Source organism: Mus pahari, chromosome 10, assembly GCF_900095145.1.
Source record: "Mus pahari chromosome 10, PAHARI_EIJ_v1.1, whole genome shotgun sequence".
Classification (NCBI taxonomy): Eukaryota; Metazoa; Chordata; class Mammalia; order Rodentia; family Muridae; genus Mus; species Mus pahari.
This window is the reverse complement of record NC_034599.1, coordinates 5934348-5958179: the sequence shown is the minus strand read 5'-3', so window position 1 is coordinate 5958179 and position 23832 is coordinate 5934348. Positions and strand designations below refer to the sequence as shown.

Sequence of the window (23832 nt, the reverse complement as noted above, 5' to 3'; positions counted from 1 at the left end):
GATACTTCATTCCTCCTTGGAATAGGGAACAAAATACCATTGGAGGGAGAGAAACTTTGGAGCAGAGAGAGAAGGAAGGACCATCCAGAGACTGCCCCATCCAGGGATCCATCCCATAAGCAGCCATCAAACCCAGACACTATTGCATATGCCAGCAAGATTTTTCTGACAGGACCCTGATATAGCTGTCTCTTGTGAGCCTATGCTAATGCCTTGCAAATACAGAAGTGGATGCTCACACTCATCTGTTGGTTGGAACACAGGGCCCCCAATGGAGGAGCTTGAGAAAGTACCCAAGGAGCTGAAGGGGTCTGCAACCTTATAGGAGGAACAACAATATGAACTAACCTATACCCCCAGAGCTCTTGTCTCTATTTACAGATGTAGCAGAAGATGGCTTAGTTGGCCATCATTGGGAGGAGAGGCCCTTGGTCTTGCAAGATTATATGCCCCAGTACAGGGGAACGCCAGGGCCAGGAAGTGGGAGTGGGTGGGTTGGGGAACATGGCAGGGGGAGGGTATAGGGGACTTTAGGGATAACATTTGAAATGTAAATGAAGAGAATATCTAATAATAAAAAAAGAATGTGCAGCAACATTAAATGCACCTTGAAGCACACCCCATACCCTGATTTTGTTCTGTGGTGGGCTGTCCTCATAGTTGAGCCACTGCATAGGGCAACTCTTCTTGTCCCTTTGTTTGGATAATCTTTCTATGAACAAATTGCTGATTTTTCACTTTAGTATGTTATCCTTGCCTTAGTCTGTTCTGCTAACCATGTGCCAGACTCTTGTCTGAACACCTAGTGAGGTGTTTAAAAATAATCTTAAACCAAATCACTTAAAATCATTGCCTCCAATTTTCTTCCTCAGAATTAACTCTTACAATTCATCCCAGTTAATTTGCCTATAATTGAATAATTTATGTAGTACATTTTAAGGTTTCTTCTACCCAGAAAGAACAATGGAATTTATTTTTTGTTAGAAATCAGTTCTTAGCTGGGCGTGGTGTCACACACCTTTAATCCCAGCACTCGGAAGGCAGAGGCAGGTGGATTTCTGAGTTCAAGGCCAGCCTGGTCTACAAAGTGAGTTCCAGGAAAGCCAGGACTATACAGAGAAACCCTGTCTCAAAAAACAAAAAAACAAAAACAAAAAAAAGAAAGAAAGAAAGAAAGAAAGAAAGAAAGAAAGAAAGAAAGAAAGAAAGAAAGAAAGAAAGAAAGAAAGAAGAAAGAAAAAGAAGAAAGAAAGAAATCAGTTCTTGGATCCTGAACATTTTAAATGTACTTCCAGAAAACAATCTGTAATATTTAGGATAGTTTGCCCCACAGTTTATCATAATGAGTTGGTTTATATACTTACTACAAAATGAAAAAAAACCTAATTTTCTTTAAAAAATATGCTATAACTCAGATATGCAAATGAGTATTGTATTCTTCACAATATACAGTCTGGGTGGTAACTGACTTAGGCCAATATATTTTGCGATTATTCAGTTTGTTTTAAAACTTATTGATTTATCTTCCTGTTTCATAACCTTTGTCATTTAGTAGTGTAGACAAGAATCAGTGAGGAAAATGGAAGGCTGGAGACTGACTAAATCGTTCTGACACTGAAGGTTTCACACATATTCTGTGGCTGATATTTTATACATGAGATAGGTGGATAGGTGCCATTCTTATGTATGTTGTTGTATGTAAGAAAGGTGGCTACATGCCACTCGTGTGGAGTTGTATGTAGGAGAGATAGATGCATGTCATTCACATGTGTGTTGTTGTATGTTAGAGAAGTGGATTGGTGCCATTCTCATGTGTATTACTGTATATAGGAGAGGTATGTGAATGTGTGTGAGTGTGTGTGTATGTGTGTGTAGATGTATAGCATTAACGATGCTATTTGATTATCTCGGGGAATGCATGCCATTTTCATGTGTGTTGTTATGTGTAGGAGAGGAATATGCATGACATTCTCATGTGTATTATTGCATGTAAGAGATGTGGAGGTGTACCATTCTCATTCATGTTACTGTGAGGCCAGAGGTCAACTTCAGAGACTGTTCTTCACTAGATTTCTATCCATATCTTTGAGTTGAAACCTTTCAAGTTGAAGTCCTGAAGGCACCATTCGGCTAGGCCAGCTGCCTCACAGCCCCAGCCATCCTCCTGACTCTGCCTCCATAGCACTGGGATCAGTTGAGCTTCCACACAGGCACTTTATGTAGGTTCTGGGGATCAAATGCAGGTCAGCATGGTTTTAAGATAAGCACTTTATATACAGAACATTTTCCCCAAGACAATCAAATAGCATTATGAATGCTATACATCTACACACACACACACACAAACACACACATTCACGTACACAGACACACAAACACACTCACATATAAATACACATATACACACATATACATTCTCACTCACAAATATGCATATACTACACATACACAATACATACATGCCTACAAACAGTTACACACATATATGACACACTAATATGCACTCACATAAACACAAATACACAATGCAGATAATTTTTATAGTCTGCAATTATGATGGGTAGAGTGTATTTATTCTTGTCTCACTACAGAATCATTTTACTCTTTGTTTTTATGGTCAGCTGTCAACAAGAGCCAGACCTATGCCTACATGTGACAATAGGTGACAAATCTGGAATAAAGACTGTGTCCTAAGTCTTCTGCTTTATCTATTCCATCGCCTTCCCTTCCGGAGAGCAGTATCATACTTGGGTATCAGTTTCATTTCTATTTTAATCCCTGGATCCATTTTTCTGTAGTTTTGGTGGTTCATATGTATGTGGGTCTGTGTAGGTGTTTATGTATGACAAGTACAGATATTCACAGATAAACATGTAGAGGCCAAACGCTAACCTTGCATCTTTCTCTACCACTATCCATCTTACTTATTTTTTGAGATATTATCTCCCACTGAATCTATTTGGTGGACCAGCTGGATAGCAAGGTCTCAAGATACCCATGTGTCCCTCACCCCTGCACCATACTTGCATTATAAAAAGGAATTGCTGAACTCAGAGTTTCATACTTTGGCAACAAGCATTTTATACATTGAAACATCTCCTCCTGTCCACCTGGCATGAGATATACAGGATGGACTTCACAAAGATTCTGGCTAAGACACTCAGTATGTGCTTCTTCTTAATTGCCTTGGAATACATGCTACAAGTCTATTCTTCTAAATTTAGCAAGAAAGCATGAATCTGTACAACCTGTAAAATAAGACAAAGTAATAAGAAATAACCCACATAAGGAAATTGGGGTTATCCTGATCCTTGAGAATCGCATGATTCATCTTTAGAGAATGTGAGGTTGCCTCTCCACAGTGTGTTAATTATCTGTCAGAATATATATCAAGAGAATACATAGTCTAATTTCCTTTATAATTAGTAAGGTCTACTTAACATCATGACATGCTTCTTCACATGTAGGCTTGCTTGAAAATGTAGTACTTAAAATTAACTATGAAGGAAAAAGAAAATGAAAGATATACAGACTCTTAAAGAGTATTTTCATCACTCCCTGGTTTAATAAATCATGAATGATGACATGAAGAGATATTTGGCAGTTCCCAAAATGATCAGAAACCTGTAGTGTGGATTGTACAGATAGGTGACTGGTACGTGTTTCATAAAGTGCTGCCCTCCTCCTCACCGGCCACTGCCTCAGGCCCTTCTCAGTTTGCTTTCAAAGAATCTGGAATTCAGAGTTAAAGAAAGGAAAATAGCAAGGGAAAGATAGGATGATTTAGAGATTGTAAACTCTGAAATGGGCCCTCAGGATATCTTAGTAGAATTTGAGAGTTCTGATGTCTACAAATCTTTCCCTACCTGCAACATAATGCAGCACTCATGCTAAAAGTCCACTGAGTAAATAGTCAATTCAGCAAATGAGCATTTTGTTTTTACAGAAGAGAATCCTTCAAGAGAATCAGAGATGAATAATTTTCACTTTAGAGTGATGGTGATTAGTTTGCTGAAAGTCTTACTGAGACCCTCTCTGAGAGAAAAGGAACTAGGTTGATACAGGAAGAAATGTAGATGTGTAAAGATGAACAGAGATGTCCTAGCAGGGCACTATTTAATGATGGATTGAGAGAAACTTTCACTGGGTTCTTATCCCACTTCTGGGTCATTGGAAGCCATGTTTCCCATTCTCCTTAAATGTTGGCATTTTGATTCTTGCAACTCTTATATGAAATTGATGTAAAACTAATAATAATTTTAAGCACAAAGAATATATTATCTGTCATCTTTTATTTCATGGAGCAACCCCAACATCGCATACCAGTACACTCTCAACAGGCTTGTGGGCAGAGAGATAACAAATAAATTTGATGGTATAGATAAAGGAAGCCATGTTGCAATGTGTAAATTGTTAATATTGCCAGGAATTCTATGCTGTGTATATAGGCAAGATCTGAGCTCTTCTGGGCTCTCAGAAAATTTGCACAAGTAGGCTGGAGTGTAAAGGAGGAGAGGGAGTGAGACAAGGAGTTTGTTGATAGCCCTGATTTGAGCAGCATTCCAGAAGGAGGTAAAAGCATGTGCACAGGCCCATGGAAGAAAGTGTGGAAAGAAAAATGGAACATGCAAAATGAAAACAAAATCAAAGAAAACAACAAAACCTCCTTCCATGTTTTATTTGTCTGAGGCTAATTTCATCAGAGGCTAGCCTCATGTCTGAGAAAGACACTTAAATCTGACTAGAACGTTTAATAATCACCTGCTTTCTTCAGGAAAATTTTCAACTTCTTTGAGTTAATTTCCTCAGAGTTAAAGATGAGAATATACAGAGCCCTTCAGTGAGGTTATGATGAATAGAGGGTGTATCCAAAGGATTTAGCATGAAACAGAAGCCTCATGAGATGTCAGAGCTATTTCCATTATTATGTCACCTTTTACTATGCCACAATGATTGGTACATGGCATCAAATGTCACAGAAGACTTGTGATTATGTTGTAAATTTCAATTTACTTCTGTAACTTCAGAAGTCTTAGGAAAAGCTAAGTTAAAAATAAGGAAGATGTAGATTATAACCTTCAAAAATCATTCATGAATCCAAATACCAACAATTTTAAAAATTGGAGAAATAAGGCTCTCTAGATTATATTTGAATTTGTCATCAAATCCCTTACATTGTTAAGCCTTGATTTTACTAAGCCAACTTAAGCCTATAAAGCCAACAGATTTGCAAACCTGGGATAGGGCAGTGTAGAGCTTGAGTAAACAGAAGCTTTGTAGATTCATGAAGTTAATTTTCAAAGCGCACGTATATTGGCACTAAACAAGAATATGATGCTGCTCTGAAGCCAGCTTGGAGCTTTTCAGAACCAGGACCTTGTATGGAGGGGAACACACATCCCTTCAGCTACTTCTCCATTACTCCTTGTCTCATTACCCCCAGTTTTGTGCCATACTCCTACCCCCATTCCTTTCTCACTGTGTTGGCAGCAAACTGAACACACATTTTTCTACATAAAACAAATACGTGTGTGTGTGTGTGTGTGTGTGTGTGTGTGTGTGTGTGTGTGTGTGTGCATGTTTAGGGATGCATGTGTGGCCAGAGAATAGTTTTCCGTTTTGATCTTCAGGATCTGACTTGTGAGACACAAACCATCATTGTGTTGAATCCTGTCAAAGGCTAGACCAGCTGGCCAGCCCCAAGGATCTACCTGGCTTTCTTCCCTGGTGCTGGGATACAAGCATAGACCACCATGCCACCCATTTTATGTGGGTTCTTGGGCCCACATTAAGTTTTTCATGCTTGTAATACAAGGATTTTATTGATGATATTATCTATTCAGACACTCAGATTTCGTATTTTAAAGTCTAATAAATAACAGGTCCTAGCTGCTATTGTTTCTTGCTATAGTTACATTTGATAATTATCTTTCAATAACTATTCTTTTGCCCATATTTTGGCTTAATGCTACCCAATATGGTCGACAATGGATAACATAGAAACTGATGGATTTAGTCCAATTGGTTTATTTTGCCAAGTCAAAATTAGATGCTTTATGAAATGGAAGAGAGGTAAAAACCACAGTAGAGTGAGATTAACTCATTAGATACATACCCAGACAGAATCTTTGTGTCTCTGAGTAAACACCTCATGTAAGTATCCTTGATGGATAAAAATTAAACAGAAATATGGTAGCCTAATGAGTTAATCTATTTTTAAATATTATACCTTTCCATAAAACTCTATCTATACAGAATTCAAATTCGGTCAATTCAAAAATCTCTTCTAAATATTTTCAAATGTATAAGTCTCTGACTATTGTGGGAAATTCTAGAAATTTTATGGTATCTTTCTAGTCCCAATTATTGCTAATTCCTCTAATGCATTTAAAGAATTCATCATCATAGTGGGCTATTGTTATTTTTAGTAATGATCTCCCTTAGAGAGTATATGTTTCATTGTAGAAACAGCATGTGAAATGATAAAACATTAAGCATTCAGACACCCAGATTCTGTATTTTAAAGTCTAATAAATATCAGGTCCTAGCTGCTATTGTTTCTTGCTATAGTTACATTTGATAATTATCTTTCAATGGTTTGATTCTTTTGTGAGGTATAGAAGAAACTTGCAAGTCATAGATTCTGAGATGGCTTGGGGGATGGAGCATTCCTGTGGGGTGAATACTCTGGAGCTAATAGTAGAACTAACAGTCCCAGCCTTGCTGATGGTATTTGAGTAGATAGGTTGGCATATCAATACAACAAATAAATGAATCTGGAGAGACAGGATGACTAGAACAGTTGGACTTATGGTACTCACATGAAAACTAAAGTTGAAGGGCTTACTTCACAAGAAATCTGTGAGGCTGTAAATGACCAAATAAAGAACAGTAATTCCATCAGTAAACCCATAGACATCACTGACTTTTTAAGAAAAGAAAAGAAATGAGGAAAGTACTATTCCAAAGACTGATGTGGACTCGTAGTATAGAATGGACTGTGCTCAATCTGATTTCTCTGCTCTTATATAATTCAGGATCCCTGCCTCGGAAATGGAACCACTTGCAGTGAACTGTAACTTTCTGCAAAAATTAACTTTATTATGATTCTCTCCATAGGCCAACCAAATATATGCTATCATCTAGTGAGACTCTCTCCCAGATGATTCTGGCTATGTCAAATTACAATTAAAACTAACCATTACAACTTCTTATCACTAAATGAAACCAAATAACTATTGGTTATTGAAGCACTATTTCTAAAAGTACTCACATAGATTTATAGAGTCATTACTAGAATCATTGTAGAAAAATGAAAAAGTATTTTTTCAAACTAAATATTATTCATCCCCTAATACCAATTTAATTTTGAAAATTTTCTCACAGCACCTGCATAGTCTTTGTAATAAAGTTAAATACCCACTACAAGCCACAGAGATGCTCTAGCTTCTATGAGTTTATTAAAATTATATTTTCTACATTATCATCATTAAAATTCCACCACCCATATCTTCTAACTCCAAGAAAACTGTCTCAACATAATGGAAATCTTCTTATTATTTGTCTGTTCAGCATCTCTCCTTTCTCTCATCTCCCACTGTAGTCTACCTAAGCTTTGCTAACTTCCCCCTTCATCAGCTATAATAGTGTATGTGTTGCTTAAGCTTCCTATTGCATTTTAACTTAAAAATATGTACTAAAATGCAAAATGCTTTAAGATAGGGTAAACCTAATATCTTGCTTTAACAGGTTTTTATCACCCCCTTCTTGTACTATGTCTAGGACAGTGTCTTAAATATGGTTATTTCAGAGTCTTACCAAGAAGAGCTTGACCATGGAATTGGGCCACCACCAGTTGTCTTGCATGTAATACAATGGTCAGTTCTTGTTGGTGAAATGAAAACCCAAAACTGAAGTCAGTAAAGCTTTCCTATTCAGTGAGAAATAGGTTTGGGGAGAGAACAGACGACTTGACCTTGAATAGAAATGTGAAACATGCTTCCAGCAATCACTTCTGTCTCCCTTTGCGCACACATTTAATTAATTCCATCCATACTGGGTTAGTTCGCTTCAATAGCAGAATGATTTCTTCCATGGACTGAAGGTTCAATGAACATCAGGTACCAAAAAAGACCAAAAACTTAGATTCTATTCTATCTCTAGTTAAAATAATCTTAACCATAGCTACCCTTCCTGTAATTAGTTGGTATGATGAATAAGACAATAGGCTAATCAGACTGACCACACTTGAGTCAGGTGTCCATAGTAAGTTATACCTCTAACCAGAAGGCAGAAACTGTATAGAAATATGGTGCCTGAACTCCAACTCATTCTATCAGAGTCATAGGCCTGTTGGTTTTCAGAAGGAACCCTGAGAAAATACCTGTTATTCTTGAAAAACAAAAGCATACTAAATAGGGTCACAAATATGTTGTAAACAAAACTGCAAATACACACATAAGAAAAAGATTTGCCAAATCTTCACATCTCAGTCAGAGTTTACTAGACATGACTCCAGTATCCTAGACATGAGGATTACTCTAAGTGCCAGAGAAGTCTACTGAAATAGGTAACACTGTTATTATATAGCACAACCAACTAAAAATAAGTCCACAGAAAGTCACACAAAGCTCAGCTCTGGTAGTAACACAGCTCTGTACAGCCCTAGTACCAAGGTAAGTCACTGATGGTTGCAGTACATGTGGGACTCATGCATGAATGTTAGTCCTATAAATGTGCATCAAAGTACCCAGAGAAATCTCTTACCACCCCTTAAAGTTCTTCTTCCCTAGGTAGAGTTGGACCCTGTATTCTAAAATTTTAAGAAGTTGGGGAAATGTTTCTCATGCCATCAGCTTTCTGTCCAGTAATATGGTCTGAACTGCAATCAACTTAGGGAAATGTACCCTGGCTTTCCATAAGCAATCACAATAAAGAAGGAAATCAACAACCATAAAGACTCTGAAGGAGAGTAATGGACTCTCAGCTGGAGGGCATCTATTTACTAGGAACTGGGGCAATTTGAGGTTGTGTTAATGGCATGTAATTCTAAAGTTGAGCTGTCAAGTCAATCAGGAGAGACAGGTTTGTGGGCAAAGGCACCAGGGCATACATCAGGCATCTTAGGCAATAGTTAGCCAATACCAGGGGCGATCAGGAAATCAAAAGGCACCTTGCTGAAGAAAGCAGTCCACACACTTCCATCTTTAATGCACTGTCTCTTAAGCTTTTCTCCTTTCTGCATCAAATCCTGTTCAACATAAAAGTTTAGTATTTAAGCTATACGTGAACAGACACATTAAAACCACATCTGTACTACACAATAAAGGCTATGTCAGTTTTACCCTGTGAAATATAAAGCAGAAATTAATTGTTGAATTTAATCAACTGTCAAAGAGCATGGCATAAACATAAATGATGTGCTTTCTTGTGTGCCCAGAATGATGGCTCTAGAAATAGAACTAAAGTGAACCAGCATTTTCCCTTACCGTTCAGCTCAGACCAGATATTCTAATTTAAAGCCTCCTATTCACCCTTTTTCATTTTGTTTTAATATATAGTTTTATCTTAGCTGTTTTAGTAAAATGAATATTCTGTGTTAATATAAAATTGTGTCCAAAGGTGAATGTTTATTTATGCTAAGAAAAAAGGAAAAGAAAATAAATTACTGGAGATTCGGATACTTTTTTTTAAAGATTTCTTTATAGAATTTTCCAGAAGTAACTAAGTAGAAATATTTTTGAGTTGAGATTGATTTCTACCAGTTTTCTACAATATTTATACAACCAAAAGCTTTAGATTAAATCTGCATCAGGATAAATGAGATGCAAAAGAATAATCAAATTAATAGAAAGGAAAAGGAAATTGAAGAATCTATTTTAAGTTACTAACTTTGAAGATTGTTTCATTTAAGCAAATGTAAAATGAAGATGCCTTTGAGTCCAGATACCACATTTACAAACAAGCCATTGGAGATAACTTTACATCACTGGATATGCTCAGCAGACTGTAAACCAGATCCCACTGGAATGGATAAGAGTGTGAGGAGGATATAAAAGAAAGAAATTTGGAAATGGGGGAAGGAAGGACTTTCTTAACAGAGCACTCCTGAGGGAGAGAGGCAGGTGAAGGTGGGGCACTTAAATACTGGTGTTAAGTGACACCATTGTGAGAGCACTCCTCTAATACACTGTTCGGCAGACTCAATGTGCACTGCATGGTCCCTCAGTTTAGGAGATTAGAAGATGTACGGCCAGGTCACTTGGCTCTGGGAAGGCACAGGCTGACTGTCAGCAGACTCTGTTATGACAGTGATTTGCAAACTTTAATACAAAGATGAAAGGACAATCTTAAAGTCTTCAATACTTATTTGCTAATATTGTACACATTTTCCCTTTGAGTTTTGTCTTCAATGCCTCATCACAACAAAAATAAATTTACCTTCCCTGGGATAACTCCGTTGTGTGCTGTATCTCCATCTGTCATGTTAAAACTGTCCTTGTCCCCCCACACACATATTACACAAATACACACAAAAAAAAAATACATGCAGAGTCATTCCTATAAAAGCCTACAAGCATACACATTCATAGTCACAAATACCTTTAAACACACACTCAGCTCCTTGCAACTGAGTCTGGCTGCAACTGCAGAGTTTCCTCTGGTGCTTTACACATAGATCCTAAACATTATGTTCAAGAGAAAACTAGCCCCAAGGCCAACTGATGCCAGCAATCCCAGAATCCACCAGGCCACAGATAATACCCTGACCTTTAATTGAGAAAAATCACAAGCAATCTATGGCATCCACTGCTACCTCTAAATGCTCACACTTGGTGCTTCCTATTTCTGTCTTCATTTATTATGTGAACTGTGTACTCAAAAAATTATTTGTGTGTCCTACATTTCAGAGTTAATACTTGCAAATTTCTCTATGTTCATGTATGTTGTGTGGATGCCCATCCCAGGGCCTCATGCATGCAAGTCATGTTGAAAGCTTCCAGCTTACAGTTCTGCCTTCTTTCCTTTTCATGTGCCCAACCTGGAAACCATGTTCCTGATGGGCTGACCCCTCCATTATACTGCATTGTGTGTTGGGTGTCCCTCGGTTTGTTTCTTTCTCTGTATTGCACGTTCACTTGTCCTTCCTCTGCCTTCGATTATTGTTAAAATTGGGGACTTGGTTATTTCCAAAAATATGGAGATTGTATGGTTGACAGGACTGACTCTACTCAAACTCCAGCGTGTGCATCTGACTCAGCAGATCCAACTTCTAGTGAGGCTGGATATTTTCTCCAAGGATCAGCGGACTCTCTCAGTTCTTGGACTCTTGTCTGTATTTGCAGAGCTTACCATCACTTTCCTCCACACACTCACAAACCAGGAAAACATATGTCTCCAATCACAGATGGTTCTTCTCTATCTTGGTTCCCAAATGGTTTTAAGCTTCCTCCCCTTTTCCCATTGCTGAAATACTTTGGTGCACATAATATTTAGGATATACCTCATTCATGAAACGTGTCACTTCCTTTCACTTTGCTGTATAGTTTTCCCCATGTATTTGATTTTACCATTGCTTTCTCTTTAAAAACAACTTTATTGAATGCTTGAGAGCAAAGTACATGACTAATTAATCTTTATAGCTTCCAAAATTCTTAGAAAATGCTTCGCATATGATAGGCAGTTAAAACTAAAAGTTAATAGAATAGGAAAAATGGTTTAGTGGTTAAGGATGCTGGCTGTTCTTCCAAAGGACCTGAGTTCAGTTCTCAGCACCTATGTTGGGCAAGTCATGACTGCCTGAAAATCCAGCTCTAGAGGCTCCAACATCTACTTCTGGCCTCTTTGAGCACCTGCATACACATATTTGCATACTTATTATATATGCATACTTATTACACATAAATAAAAATACATTACTTATTACACATAAATAAAAATACATTTAATTAAAATCAAGAACACAAATATTATTAATATAATTTTCATGCCAAAAATAAATTTATAACATATTATAATTAAAAACAATTATTTATCATGGGAAATATTTGTATTTATGCACTGTACAAATAGTAACTGGGGCTCAGTGGTTAAGAGTAATTGATGCCCTTAGGCAGAGAAGACAAGGTTAGATGTTGACACCTGTGTTAGACAGCTAATAGCATCTTAGAACTCTTATGTGAGGGAATCCAATAGCCTCTTCCAGTCTCAGTGAGCACCCCCACATACTTACACCTACCAGGACACATACATATACATAGCCATATACGTACACATACATATACATGTACATGCACATACACATATACATCATTAAATAAATAATATTTAAAAATAAGTATCTAAACTCTCCATACTGATTAATGATTTGAAAAATAGACAACCTCATTCTTATGGGAAGATTAGTATCTCACCATGATGAGTGACCCTAAGTGTGCTCTTTATTTCAACATATCAAAAATTCTCTAGTCATCCAACGCACATTAACTACCAAACCAGAGTGATTTTCCATGTAATATCTCCAAAACTGGAAAGAAGTTATAACATTAATTTTATGCTTAAAGATACCTCTTCTTTATTTCCCAGGTGTGATGGGAGAATATGAGCCAAAAATTGAGGTCCATTTTCCTTTCATGGTCACAGCTGCTAAGGGAACAACTGTGAAGATGGAATGCTTTGCACTTGGCAAGTAAGTACATATTAGTCCATAATTAGACACAATCATTTATTAAAATATGACTCAGCTATTTGGATCACTTATTTTGCTAGGCTTCACTTTCCTAGAAGTCCCGTAGTGAGTACAGTGCTTTTAGAAGAGAAGCTGAGAATTTTCAAGGTGCCAGGCCTCTTGATTTGCTAAGTCATTTCTATACACAGTGATGCTTGGGAATTTGTTGTTTTAGCTTAAAGGAAGCTTGGCTTAATGCAGGAGACCTTCACATCACTCTGTCTACTGATCCTGAAAATCCTTGCACTGTCTTCATGGTTCCTTCAGCAGTGACATGAAGGCAAGGAGAGGAAAAGGACAAAGTATCATAACTACTGATGTGCAGGATGTGGCTATTGAAAGTGTGAAGACCATAGGTGTTTAAAAGGCTATAAGAGGCACGGTGCAGTGGTAGAATTCTTACCAAATATATATTGGACTTGTGCAATCCTAGAACTACAAAGAAAAACAAGAGTTTGAAGGTGCTAAGATGTGCTCTCTGTGTAAGAGTAAGATGGAGAGTGTAATCATCAAAATCCATGTAATGAAATCAGTCATGTTATCTGTTCTTGTAATGGAGTGTCCAGGAGACAGACAAGTGTATCCTTTGGGTTGCTATACCCAGTCTGCCAGGACTACTTGGCAAACTTCCAAAAAATGAGAGGCTGTCTTGTTAAAAATCAAATAGTGTTTGAGAAGCCACCTGATTCTGATACCTATATGCACATGCATACATACATGCTCACCTGCAATCACATGCCCACATATATGTGCATACCCTGAGACTTCGACTATAAGAGTAATTAGAGGAATCTGACTGAGTATTTTACTGTCTCCTGAAAGAGCAATGTTAGAAGAAAGCTATTAATGTATACAATCTACAATGTTATCCAAATGAAAGCTGATTGAGAACACATTGTCATGCTGGCTGGTCTGAGTGACACTGTTTCTGAGTGATTAAACTCTGTGTTGCTTGTTAGTTAGTTTTGGATATAGTGTGGGTCTTAGCATGTATAGCAGGAGTGGAGTTCTGATTATAGTGTTAGGACTTGTTTCAAAAAGAGTGTTGTAATTTTTAGAATGAGAAGAACTTAGGGTCCTTTCAAGATCTATAATTATAATTTGTATAAATGTATCTCTTTTAGAGTTATTAATCATTTAACCTCAGTAGTGCTAAACTAACACCCATAGTGTTATATGGAGATAAACATATTTCAGAAATGTGTGGATTTCTGAATAACAATAGGATCAGCCCATAGAGGGAGTAAAATATTGGTAAATATTAGAGATTCAGCTAGAGGTTTGGGAGAAACATCATCAGCATCTTGTGTTATAATTTTAAGACAGACTATGATAACATGTCTATGCACTTCCATTCATATTTGAGATCATGGTAGGTAGAAAACAAAATAAAATCTACGCAGCCCAATTGCTAAGAAATTTATTCTATAAATAGACATAATTTAAGGAATAAAAATGCTTGTGTTGCCAGGCGTGGTGGCGCATGTCTTTAATCCCAGCACTCAGGAGGCAGAGACAGGCGGATTTCTGAGTTCAAGGCCAGCCTTGTCTACAAAGTGAATTCCAGGACAGCCAGGATTATACAGAGAAACCCTGTCTCAAAAAAGAAAAAAAAAAAAGAGAAAAAAAAAGAAAAAAATTTAAAAAATTAAAAAAAAAATGCTTGTGTTGGGGTACCAGGAGCCCAAATAACACTTCCAAAGCCAGAGATATTAGTTAAGTGCACGAGACAGACTAGATGATACCACGAGACTAGATGATACCACGAGACGAGATGATACCACGAGACTAGATGATGATACCGTTAAGCTCTGGTGTTCCTGCCATCTGCCCGGGAGCATCCAAAGTCAGACTCTTTATCTTGATAAATGGGAAAATAATTTATTCCAATGGGATTTCAAAGGCTTTTGTATGTCCTGCAGTTAAATAATTCTTAAATGCCAAAAACTGTGCTAACACCAAAAGCAGAAAGGGGTTATATTGTGAAACAGATTAGAAAACTTGATTTATAGGGAAAAACCAACATAGAGTCTCTCCCGAGGCAGGTTATTTAAAAGTTAGATGTGTTTGACTGACGGGGGAAGCTGGGAATATGCTTAGTGCTTGCTTAGAGTGTATTCTTCTGGGTGGCACCCAATAGTTCAAGTCATTTATATTGTTGAATCTTTATTTTGTCTATCATCCCAAATTTTTTTGTTTGTTTCTACTCACTAAAATAAATAACTTTAAAAGAAGGCTTAATAAAAGACATACTGCCTTAATGAGGAAGCTCCCACCCCACCCCCACCCCCCACACAAACACGTGCTTGATACTCTTTCTATGAGTTATAGTGATGGAAGGGGGAAACAATATAAGGAAATATGCCAGTACTTAAAAGTCACCTGCCACCACATGGAAAAAAAAATGACCGAAAGGGACATTTTGACCTGTTTGAATCCCTCCCTAGCATCACAAGAAGTAGGTGGTCTCTCCCACCATGAACACTATATTTTCCACTAACTGTCAGACCAGTTCATCACAGCTTACATAAACTACTGACCACTTTCCTGATGCTCAGGGCCCTAGTGGGCCTTTTCTCTAGAATGTCACTATCTGTTACATTTAATCAGGACCTTACACAGGGCATACTATACCTCTCACTGCATGTGCATATATGCTTTAACCAGATGTCCCTCATGGGCCGTCCTTGTCTGGATTCCAGAATGGTGTTCTCACAACTCCATTTTGTTACATGGTCTCTTGGCCTTTAGATTTCTTCTTTCCTAGACCAGATACATTCCTTGTTCCTTCCACATAAGCCACCACTCAGTGCTCCCTTAAAGAGACTTACCCTTACATTTCTGTGTTCAAAAATTATTTGCATTTACTCTTACAGAATCCCTAATGGAACTTTGAATTATTTATACTGGTATGTTGGTTCTTAACTATGAGTCATGATCAGTCAGGAACCTAGAGCAAAACGGATTACAACTCAGATGGTTTAAAGGAACTCAGGAGTGGTCAAGTTGAAGATCTGTAAATGTCATAAGTGGAAGCAAAAGGCATAGCAAATGGGCTTCCATAGATCAGCAGTGAGGACCTATACCGCCTACAAGAGAAGAGACAGCTCACAACACAGGAAGCAGAAAAAGCTGGAGATGGGAGTGAACTGGAGACTAGGCAGAGCAGAGACAGTTGCCCTGGCCCAGACAAGAATATGGATGCAGGAAACCCCAGGGAACTGGCATATTGATTTTTATTTCTAATCATTTCTTATCTCCTCTGCTGGCTTCCATGAAGCCAACTAGAAGTCCTCTACTAAGTTATCTTGCAAAGAAGAGGTTGGTTGTAGACATCAGAGAAAGGTTAGGGGAAAGATACTGGCAGGCAGGGAAAGCAGACAAGAGTCAGCTCAGTGTCCATGTCGAGGATAGAAGCAGGGCTTGTAACTCTATTCCTCATTTGCTCATCATTAGTGCCTCCTCCAGTATCCGCCAGATGGGCAGAACTCAGGATATTTCTAATGGTGGATTTTATTACCTATAACATACTTGCATTAACTACTTATTAATAAATAATATCTTTGCATAATACTCTACAATGCACTTGTGTGTGTTCTGTCCTTCCATCTGTGGCTATCTGAGCATCTTTGTTTGTACAGATGTAGAATCATTCTCTGGTCTTCACTGTTTTACACCTATTCTTACCTCCATTCATTTTCACATCGTTTTAGATTTACTGCTTCTCTATGTCTTTTTGATTATATGAGAGTACCAATGGAGAGTATTATATGGATTATCCTGAGATCCAGTCTGATAGCAAGTGTGTGAGTGTTCAACATCATGGTTGTTACTTACAAGCTCAATGCTACACAGCAGATCTTTATACTCACCTTGTGTATTCAAACACTTTTCATTCTAAGATGAATTCTGTTCATATTTTATCATATGTGAGAAGATTGGGTATAACTATAAGAAACATTTATCATATACAAAAGATAAAAAGAAAGGGACAGATGGAGGCAGGGGGAGGGGAAGGCAGGCAGAGATTTGTTGCAATGATGCATTGTGAGTTAAACAGCAGGAGACCATAAATATAAACTCTTATTATTGACAATCAGAAATCATTATTTTCATATTGTGTCAAACTGACTCAAACATCATCTATATGTAGTTCATTCCTCAAAGAATGTTGTTAACCCATTTATAAACAGGAGATAAAATCCAAGAACTAGGAGCTAGCTATTTCATCTTATACACACAAGTAGAATAAGAGCCTGGAAAAAACTTAAGAATTAAACGCAGGTCTGAAGACTTTTAGTGCCAACCACATACTAGCTATTTCACTCAATTCCAGGATGTGCACAATCCTGTTTCCACAGAGATACCATTCTGACTCCAGTTGTTCATATGATTCTGATATCACACCTTCCTGATCCAGCAGCAGGCACGAAGTGTATGCCTATTATATGTATGCCTTGACCAAGATAACCACTAAGGTCAACCTTTATTGCTAGGAACATTATTCTCCATTGGTTAAAACTGAGACTAACCAATGGCATATTTTATTCACTTGAACTTTCTTGACTAATGAGGATGGCATGAACATCTAATGGGATAAGCTCGAAACTGTGTGGTTGTTAAAGAACTTACATTAAACCTGTAAGCATTCATCCCCTGGCTCCCAGACTGTGGTTTATCCTTCAAAAGCATCTTTGCATGTTAGTAGTCTGTCCTTCAAGCAGTTCTGTTTTTATAGAGTATATGATTGATGAGTTATAGCACACAAATAATTTAAAAATATGTTTATACTTTTCTGTGTTCTTAAAGGAAGTTAGAGAAAAACAAATGTATATAGTGTATGAAACTACCATCTTTAATGTCACCAAAGATTACTGACTTAATTGAAGTTAAGAAAAGTTTAGATTCCTACCAACTGAAAGATTTTTTCCAAAGGAAATGCTAGTTAAATTTAAACATAGCAAAAAAGAACAAAAACAAACAAACAAACAAACAAAACAAAACAAAAAAAAAAACAAAAAACAAAACCTCACCTCGTTTCTCTACAGACGTCTGTGGAAGGGCAGACTGGTATATACTAGCCCAGTCCTAGAAATTGCTTTTAAAATGGAACTACAAAATATCAAGCCCAGAAACTTATAAAGTAGCTGTGACAGACTCTATTTCGTGATGGCCAATTCCACAAAAGGTATTTCTGAGAAAAATGGGAAGTGCTTCAGTATGATCCATGGGGAACTAGAGCATTGTAATGGCTGGGGAAATATAGCAAGGTGTAAAAAACTGAGAGGGATTAATTACTCTGGAAAGAAAAGGCGGTTTTAGGCATATGGAAAGCTATTATCAAGAGATTGCTCTCAAGCTGTTCTCCAGTCTCAACAAGATACAGAGGGAGTGAAACTCCAGCACTATAGCATTAAACTGAAAGGATCAGATTGGGTGTAATGCAGAAACTCTTGACAAAATGAGTTGTTATTGAGAAAATGGCCTACGGGGAGAGATAGTTGAAGACATTCCCCTATACTGCTCTAAGAATTTAATAATGTCCATTTGTCTTCTAATGATTTAGTTGTAATGTTCACTAAAAGGAGAAATGGTCAGGCCAGATTTCAAAATGAAAACTTTAAACAGTCTGACTGTTTAAAGTCCTGCTTTAAACAGTGCTGGCTGCTTACCATCCCCCTCACCATTTGGACAAAACATTAAAATAGTGGTTTTCAACCTTCCTCGTGCTGCAAACCCTTAATGCACCCCCATGTTGTGGTGGCCCCCAAACATAAAATTACTTTTGTTTTTTTCTATTTTGTAATTTTGCCACAGTTATGAATGATAAAGTAAAAATCTGATATGCAACTCCTGCAAAAGGGTTGTTCAGTTTCCAGAGGGGTTATAACCCACAGGTTGAGAACCACAGCATTAAAAGTTTAATAACAGTCAAGCAGGATGGTTTAGCTAACTGTGCAAATACGTTCTCAGAAAAAAAAGTCAGATGTTTGATGGCATGTACAGCAGTAAAATAAAGAGCAACATGCTTTTCTTGCTTAGCCATTAGCCCAGAGTTCTCTTTGGCATGGCCTATGCCCGCTCTTAAACACTGGACACAGAAATCTTGAAAGGCAGTGGTAGATACAGGGACAGAAGACTGCCTTTGGGCCCCAATTAGTGTTTCCTTTCAGAGACTCTTTCCAACAGTGTTAGAAATGTAAAAGTTGTTGATATTTTCAATTGTGAGTGTTCAAGCTTATTCTTCCCCCAAATCTACTTTAAAATGATAATATTTTTACTTATTTATTTTGTGTGTACATGATGTAGGTGGGGTGGCAGTCATTTGTGTGCTATGGTTCATGTGTTGAGGTCAAAGGACAGCTTGTAAGAATTGGTCCTCTCCTTCTATTATGTGCATCCCTGGTTGAACTCAGGTTTGACAAGTTTGTGGTCAAGTGCCTTTACCTAATGAACCATGTGACCCAAGGTCTTTTTTTTTTAGGAAAAACAAGTCATGTGCTTTTGAACTGAGGTGTGGCATCTCCTCTCTAGTGCTCCCTCTAGTCTCCTTTCCTTATCCCTGATGGAGTCAGAAAGTTTTATTCCCGTGCTCTCTGGGACTCAGCCTTCAGCAGCACTAACCCTGTGATTGTGGCTGTTTGTTGTTCATATGATGAGCATTGGGTCAGTCAGTCATGGAGATGCTTAACAACAACACATGCATGACTTCTGCTTGTTAAGTAAGGTTTAATGTGAAATCTAATGTATCATCTATTAGCTCTCCGAGGATCTTGCTCTACTAGTGCAATTAACAGATACCACAGTTGTTTTGTGAGAATAAGTGAGTGTCTAACTGAACAGATTCTGACTTTTAAGTCCCTGGTTTGAATAATGTTGAGAGAGGCAGTGGGAGAAACTTCTACACAGATATGTGAAGTATGATTCTTGATTTGAAGTGTTTATAATCTAATATAGCCACAAGGCAAGCGTGAAATATTTAGAGATAAATTATTCATAAACACATTCAAATATGAATAATCCTATATCAAATATAATGTATTACTTTTTCTATTTATATCATAAAAAAATAAAATAAAATAAGTGTATTGAAAATATTAAAATTTGTATCTCAGCTAGGCATGGCAGTAACCCCAGAACTCAGGGCTCTACAGCATTGAGTTCATGAGTCAAAGCAAATCTCGAGTCATCGAGACTGCATTTCATATATAGTAATATGTAATGGATGCCCTGTTAGGATGGAGGTATCTGTACGACGACTCAGGTAAGTCTTGCAGACATTTGTCTTGCATGATTGTAATACTCAAATAGTGTTTCTTTGCTGATGTGGACAGGATGTCATGTTGAGGAGACAGTCACAGCCATCTGAAACCTACCAGCAGCGTAGGGGAATCCAAGAGGAAGAGAGTCACCACCCTCGAGCCTACTAGCACCTACAGAGGCCCACAAGGAACAAAGTTAGTTCCGGCAAGCCCACTGGCAGCCTGCAGGGGCCCAAAAGGAACAAACAGAATCAGTGCCTCTCTGTTCCTGCACACAACTAGTGTGCACACTCTAGATCCCCGCTTTGTAAAAGACAAGTGGAAAGACGTGAGAACTTAAACAGTGGCACTATTTCCACTTCACACTCTCAAAGCCTTCCCTTAATCAACGTTCCTGTTCCTGTACCTGTTCATACCTGAAGCCCTGTAGCACTGTCTCTTCAGTCTGAAATATCCTACCATCGCCATTTCCACTCTGACTTCAAAGCGACAATCAAATGTCACTTTATTATATCCCCCACGATTTTCTTTACAGCCAGTCTCTCACCTTCAGAACTTACATATGACCACATCTATGTCACCTTCTCACCAGCTCCACCGAGACAGCTGTCTGAGTTCGTCTTCCTTTGTTTTTTCCAATTTTTATTAGGTATTTACTTCATTTACATTTCAAACGCTATCCCGAAAGTCCCCTATACTCTCCCCCCTGCTTCCCTCCCCACCCACTCCCACTTCTTGGCCCTGGTGTTCCCCTGTACTGGGGCATATAAAGTTTGCAAGACCAAGAGGCCTCTCTTCCCAATGATGGCTGACTAGGCCATCTTCTGGTACATATGCAGCTAGAGACACGAGCTCTGGGGGTACTGGTTAGTTCATATTTTTCCACCTTTAGGGTTGCAGACCCCTTCAGCTCCTTGGGTACTTTCTGGAGCTGAGACAAAAGGATGGACCATCCAGAAACTGCCTCACTCGGGGATCCATTCCATAATCAGCCACCAAACGCAGACACTATTGCACATGCCAGCTGATTTTGCTGAAAGGACCCTGATATAGCTGTCTCTACATATAGCCGAGGCTATGCCAGTGCCTGGCAAACACAGAAGTGGATGCTCACAGTCAGCTATTGGATGCAACACAGGGCCCCCAACTGAGTTCATCTTCTTCAACTGATGGCTTTTTGAAAGCCTGGAGTGCTCTTACTCCAACTCCTACTGAATGTGCTAACTGTATTGAATTCAAGGGTGAGAAATAGGGCTTTCATAGCAGAACCATAGAATTACTTCTGATTTGGTCAAACAAATACTTTTAGATGCAGGCCACATGTCCAAGCCCTGAAAAACTTCACACACAATTTACATTAGCCACAGCTTCCTGGCAGCTTTTATTTCACCATGTGACCTTTTGTAGCCCACAGGAAGATAGCTAGATAAGTCAAATAGCCACCAACAAAGCAGTAAGATGTGGTTAGTAGTGCAAACTTGAGGTTGCTCTGTAATAAAAAATGCCATATGCCTCAAAGAAGTACAGTTTATCTCCCAGGGCAAACCTGCAAGCTAAGAGCCTCAGGTAATAGTGCTATAGGGAAAGCTCTTTTTTTTTTTTTTTCACTTTATATGTTCCTTATCTTGTTCATGCAGCCATTAACACAACAATCAGATCAGCAGTGCTCAAACAACCTTGAATCACTTAGTGTGATAATTACTAAGAAGGACATTTCTACACATTTCTTCTGAAACCTGGAATAGAAAAATACATTTAATTTCCTGCCACTTTTAATTCCTGTCTATAGCTCCATGAGGGCTTACAATCTTATGTTTTACACTCCATTGCACTATTACATGCCCATTAGGGAACCAGGGCTAGGAACTCCCCTCCTTCCTTCTCTCCCTCCTTTCTTCCTTCTTTCTTTTCTTCCTTTCTTTTTGTATATTTGTTGCAAAAAAATGGTACTACTTATTAATTAATAATGTTAGAGATTGCTGTAATTTTTGTTTTCCTTGCTCTTCAGCCAAATTATCTCAAATTACTCCTCTCCCACCCCTCTGTACTGTGAGGGTGACAAGTGCCCCTGAAGCCTCCCTTAGTCTGTGACTGCCAAATGAATTTTTTCTTTAGTTACAGACTGATGCTCTATTAATGCTTTTTGTTTAGAAATGCCAGTTACCAAATGAATTGGACTGATGTGATATTGGCCATTCAGACTAAACTGAATTACCAAATTATTAGGCTGACCGAAGACCCAGGGAGAGGAGTCAGTTATTGGGTCTATGAATCAAAAAATGCTTGAATCTCACTTGGAAACAGTACATATGAGTCAAAAATTCTTCTGTGAAGTGCTTCTTACTTCAGAACTGCAGAAACCAGGAATGTGTTTTCATTTCAAGTTGTACTCAAGGGTGATGGTGCTTTACCAAACATCAGCAAGTGAAGAGTCTGTCAGTTCACATCAGTCTGTGGATGGGAGACAGACTGTAGAGAATGGCTAGATCAAGACATTCAAGGCCCCTCTATGTGTGAAGTTCCTTCATTTGATGTTCATACTGCTTCCGGCATTCTTTGGAATGTCTTCCTTGAAAAGAAATGCTTTGCTCATTTGTACTTAGATATGTCATGCGGTTTTGGGGAAACAGGGTCAGCTCATAACTCACACTCACAGTTATCTGCCTCTGTATTCGAAACTTTCCCAGGGTTGTCCCAGAACAAACTGTCCTAACAGAGAACCCGGGTACACTTGAATACCAAGCAGGCAGAACTCCACCAAGACAAACCCGCTCTCCCAGTTCTAATCCTGGTCACTTTTCAATTTGCTGTAGGCTCCTGCAAGCAGTGAGGGCTATTCTCATTCTCTCCTAGTGAAGGACTTTCTGGACACAATTAAAAATCTCAGTGATAGACAATCAGAAATATTAGGATAAACAGGACATTGGAGTGGCTGTCATATGATAAGCCCTAAGGTACTGTGACTTTTACTTAGATAGCTTCTACTGTGGCTTTGTGCTTAACCTCCCTGTAGTTTCCATCAAATGACTTCTTTCTTGATTATGGACTATGAGATCAGATATGTGTAAATACTGACATTCTTAAAGGGCTATAAAATATTATACTCATAAAAAGCTCATCTTTATTTTAGCTTATTCTACATTGCAGAATCATTCCTAGGTACAAACTTGGATACCTAAATTCACCACTACTGGATCAATAAAAGATGTTTCCAACACAACAATATCACAGTTCTTTTAACTGAAGTTCTCTCTAGACCTAGAAATTGATCACATCTGCATGGTCTCATTACAAGTCAGAAATGTTTCCTGTGAACCAGTTTCCCTATTTTCAGTTCCTACATTGCAAAGTTTCTGTGAGTTTTATGTGGTTTCCACTACAAATAATTGCTACATTCTACTAGGTACCTATTTTTTATAATGATGGGTTAAGATTCATATAGCTACTGTTAAAGTTTGATTTATCTAGTGCTGAGCCTGCTAAATCTCTTTAGTTGAGATACCATTCTTGGTGATATGTTTTGACAACATTTAATTTTTCAATCTATCATAGTCCACAGATTCAAACAAGTGTTTTGATTTATCTGAATCACTGTGCTGTGAACTCAGCTTTACCTGACAGAGTGACTGCCATTGCCATATTGGTATTAGTCAAGCTATGACAGCCACCGCAGGAAGTCACTAAAGACTGTCAATTTGAAATTTTAAAATGTTGTATATCAAATTCTTAGAATGGCTTGACAGGAAGTTGGCAATTTAAACATGTAGTACTAGTGAATCACACATAGTCATTGTGCAAAGTCAGAAAACTAGAGCCATAAAACCAGGTCTCCCTATTTTTAAA

At 38.1% G+C, this 23832-nt stretch overlaps 1 protein-coding gene across 1 annotated transcript in view; it reads left to right on the top strand.

Moving 5' to 3' along the window:
- Window positions 1-23832, top strand: part of Cntn5 (contactin 5) — a 1169992-nt gene that overhangs the window by 841861 nt on the left and 304299 nt on the right. Inside the window, exon 9 of the mRNA XM_029543057.1 lies at window positions 12586-12688. Within this exon, the coding sequence (XP_029398917.1) occupies window positions 12586-12688 (103 nt within the window). The remainder of the gene's footprint in view (window positions 1-12585; window positions 12689-23832) is intronic.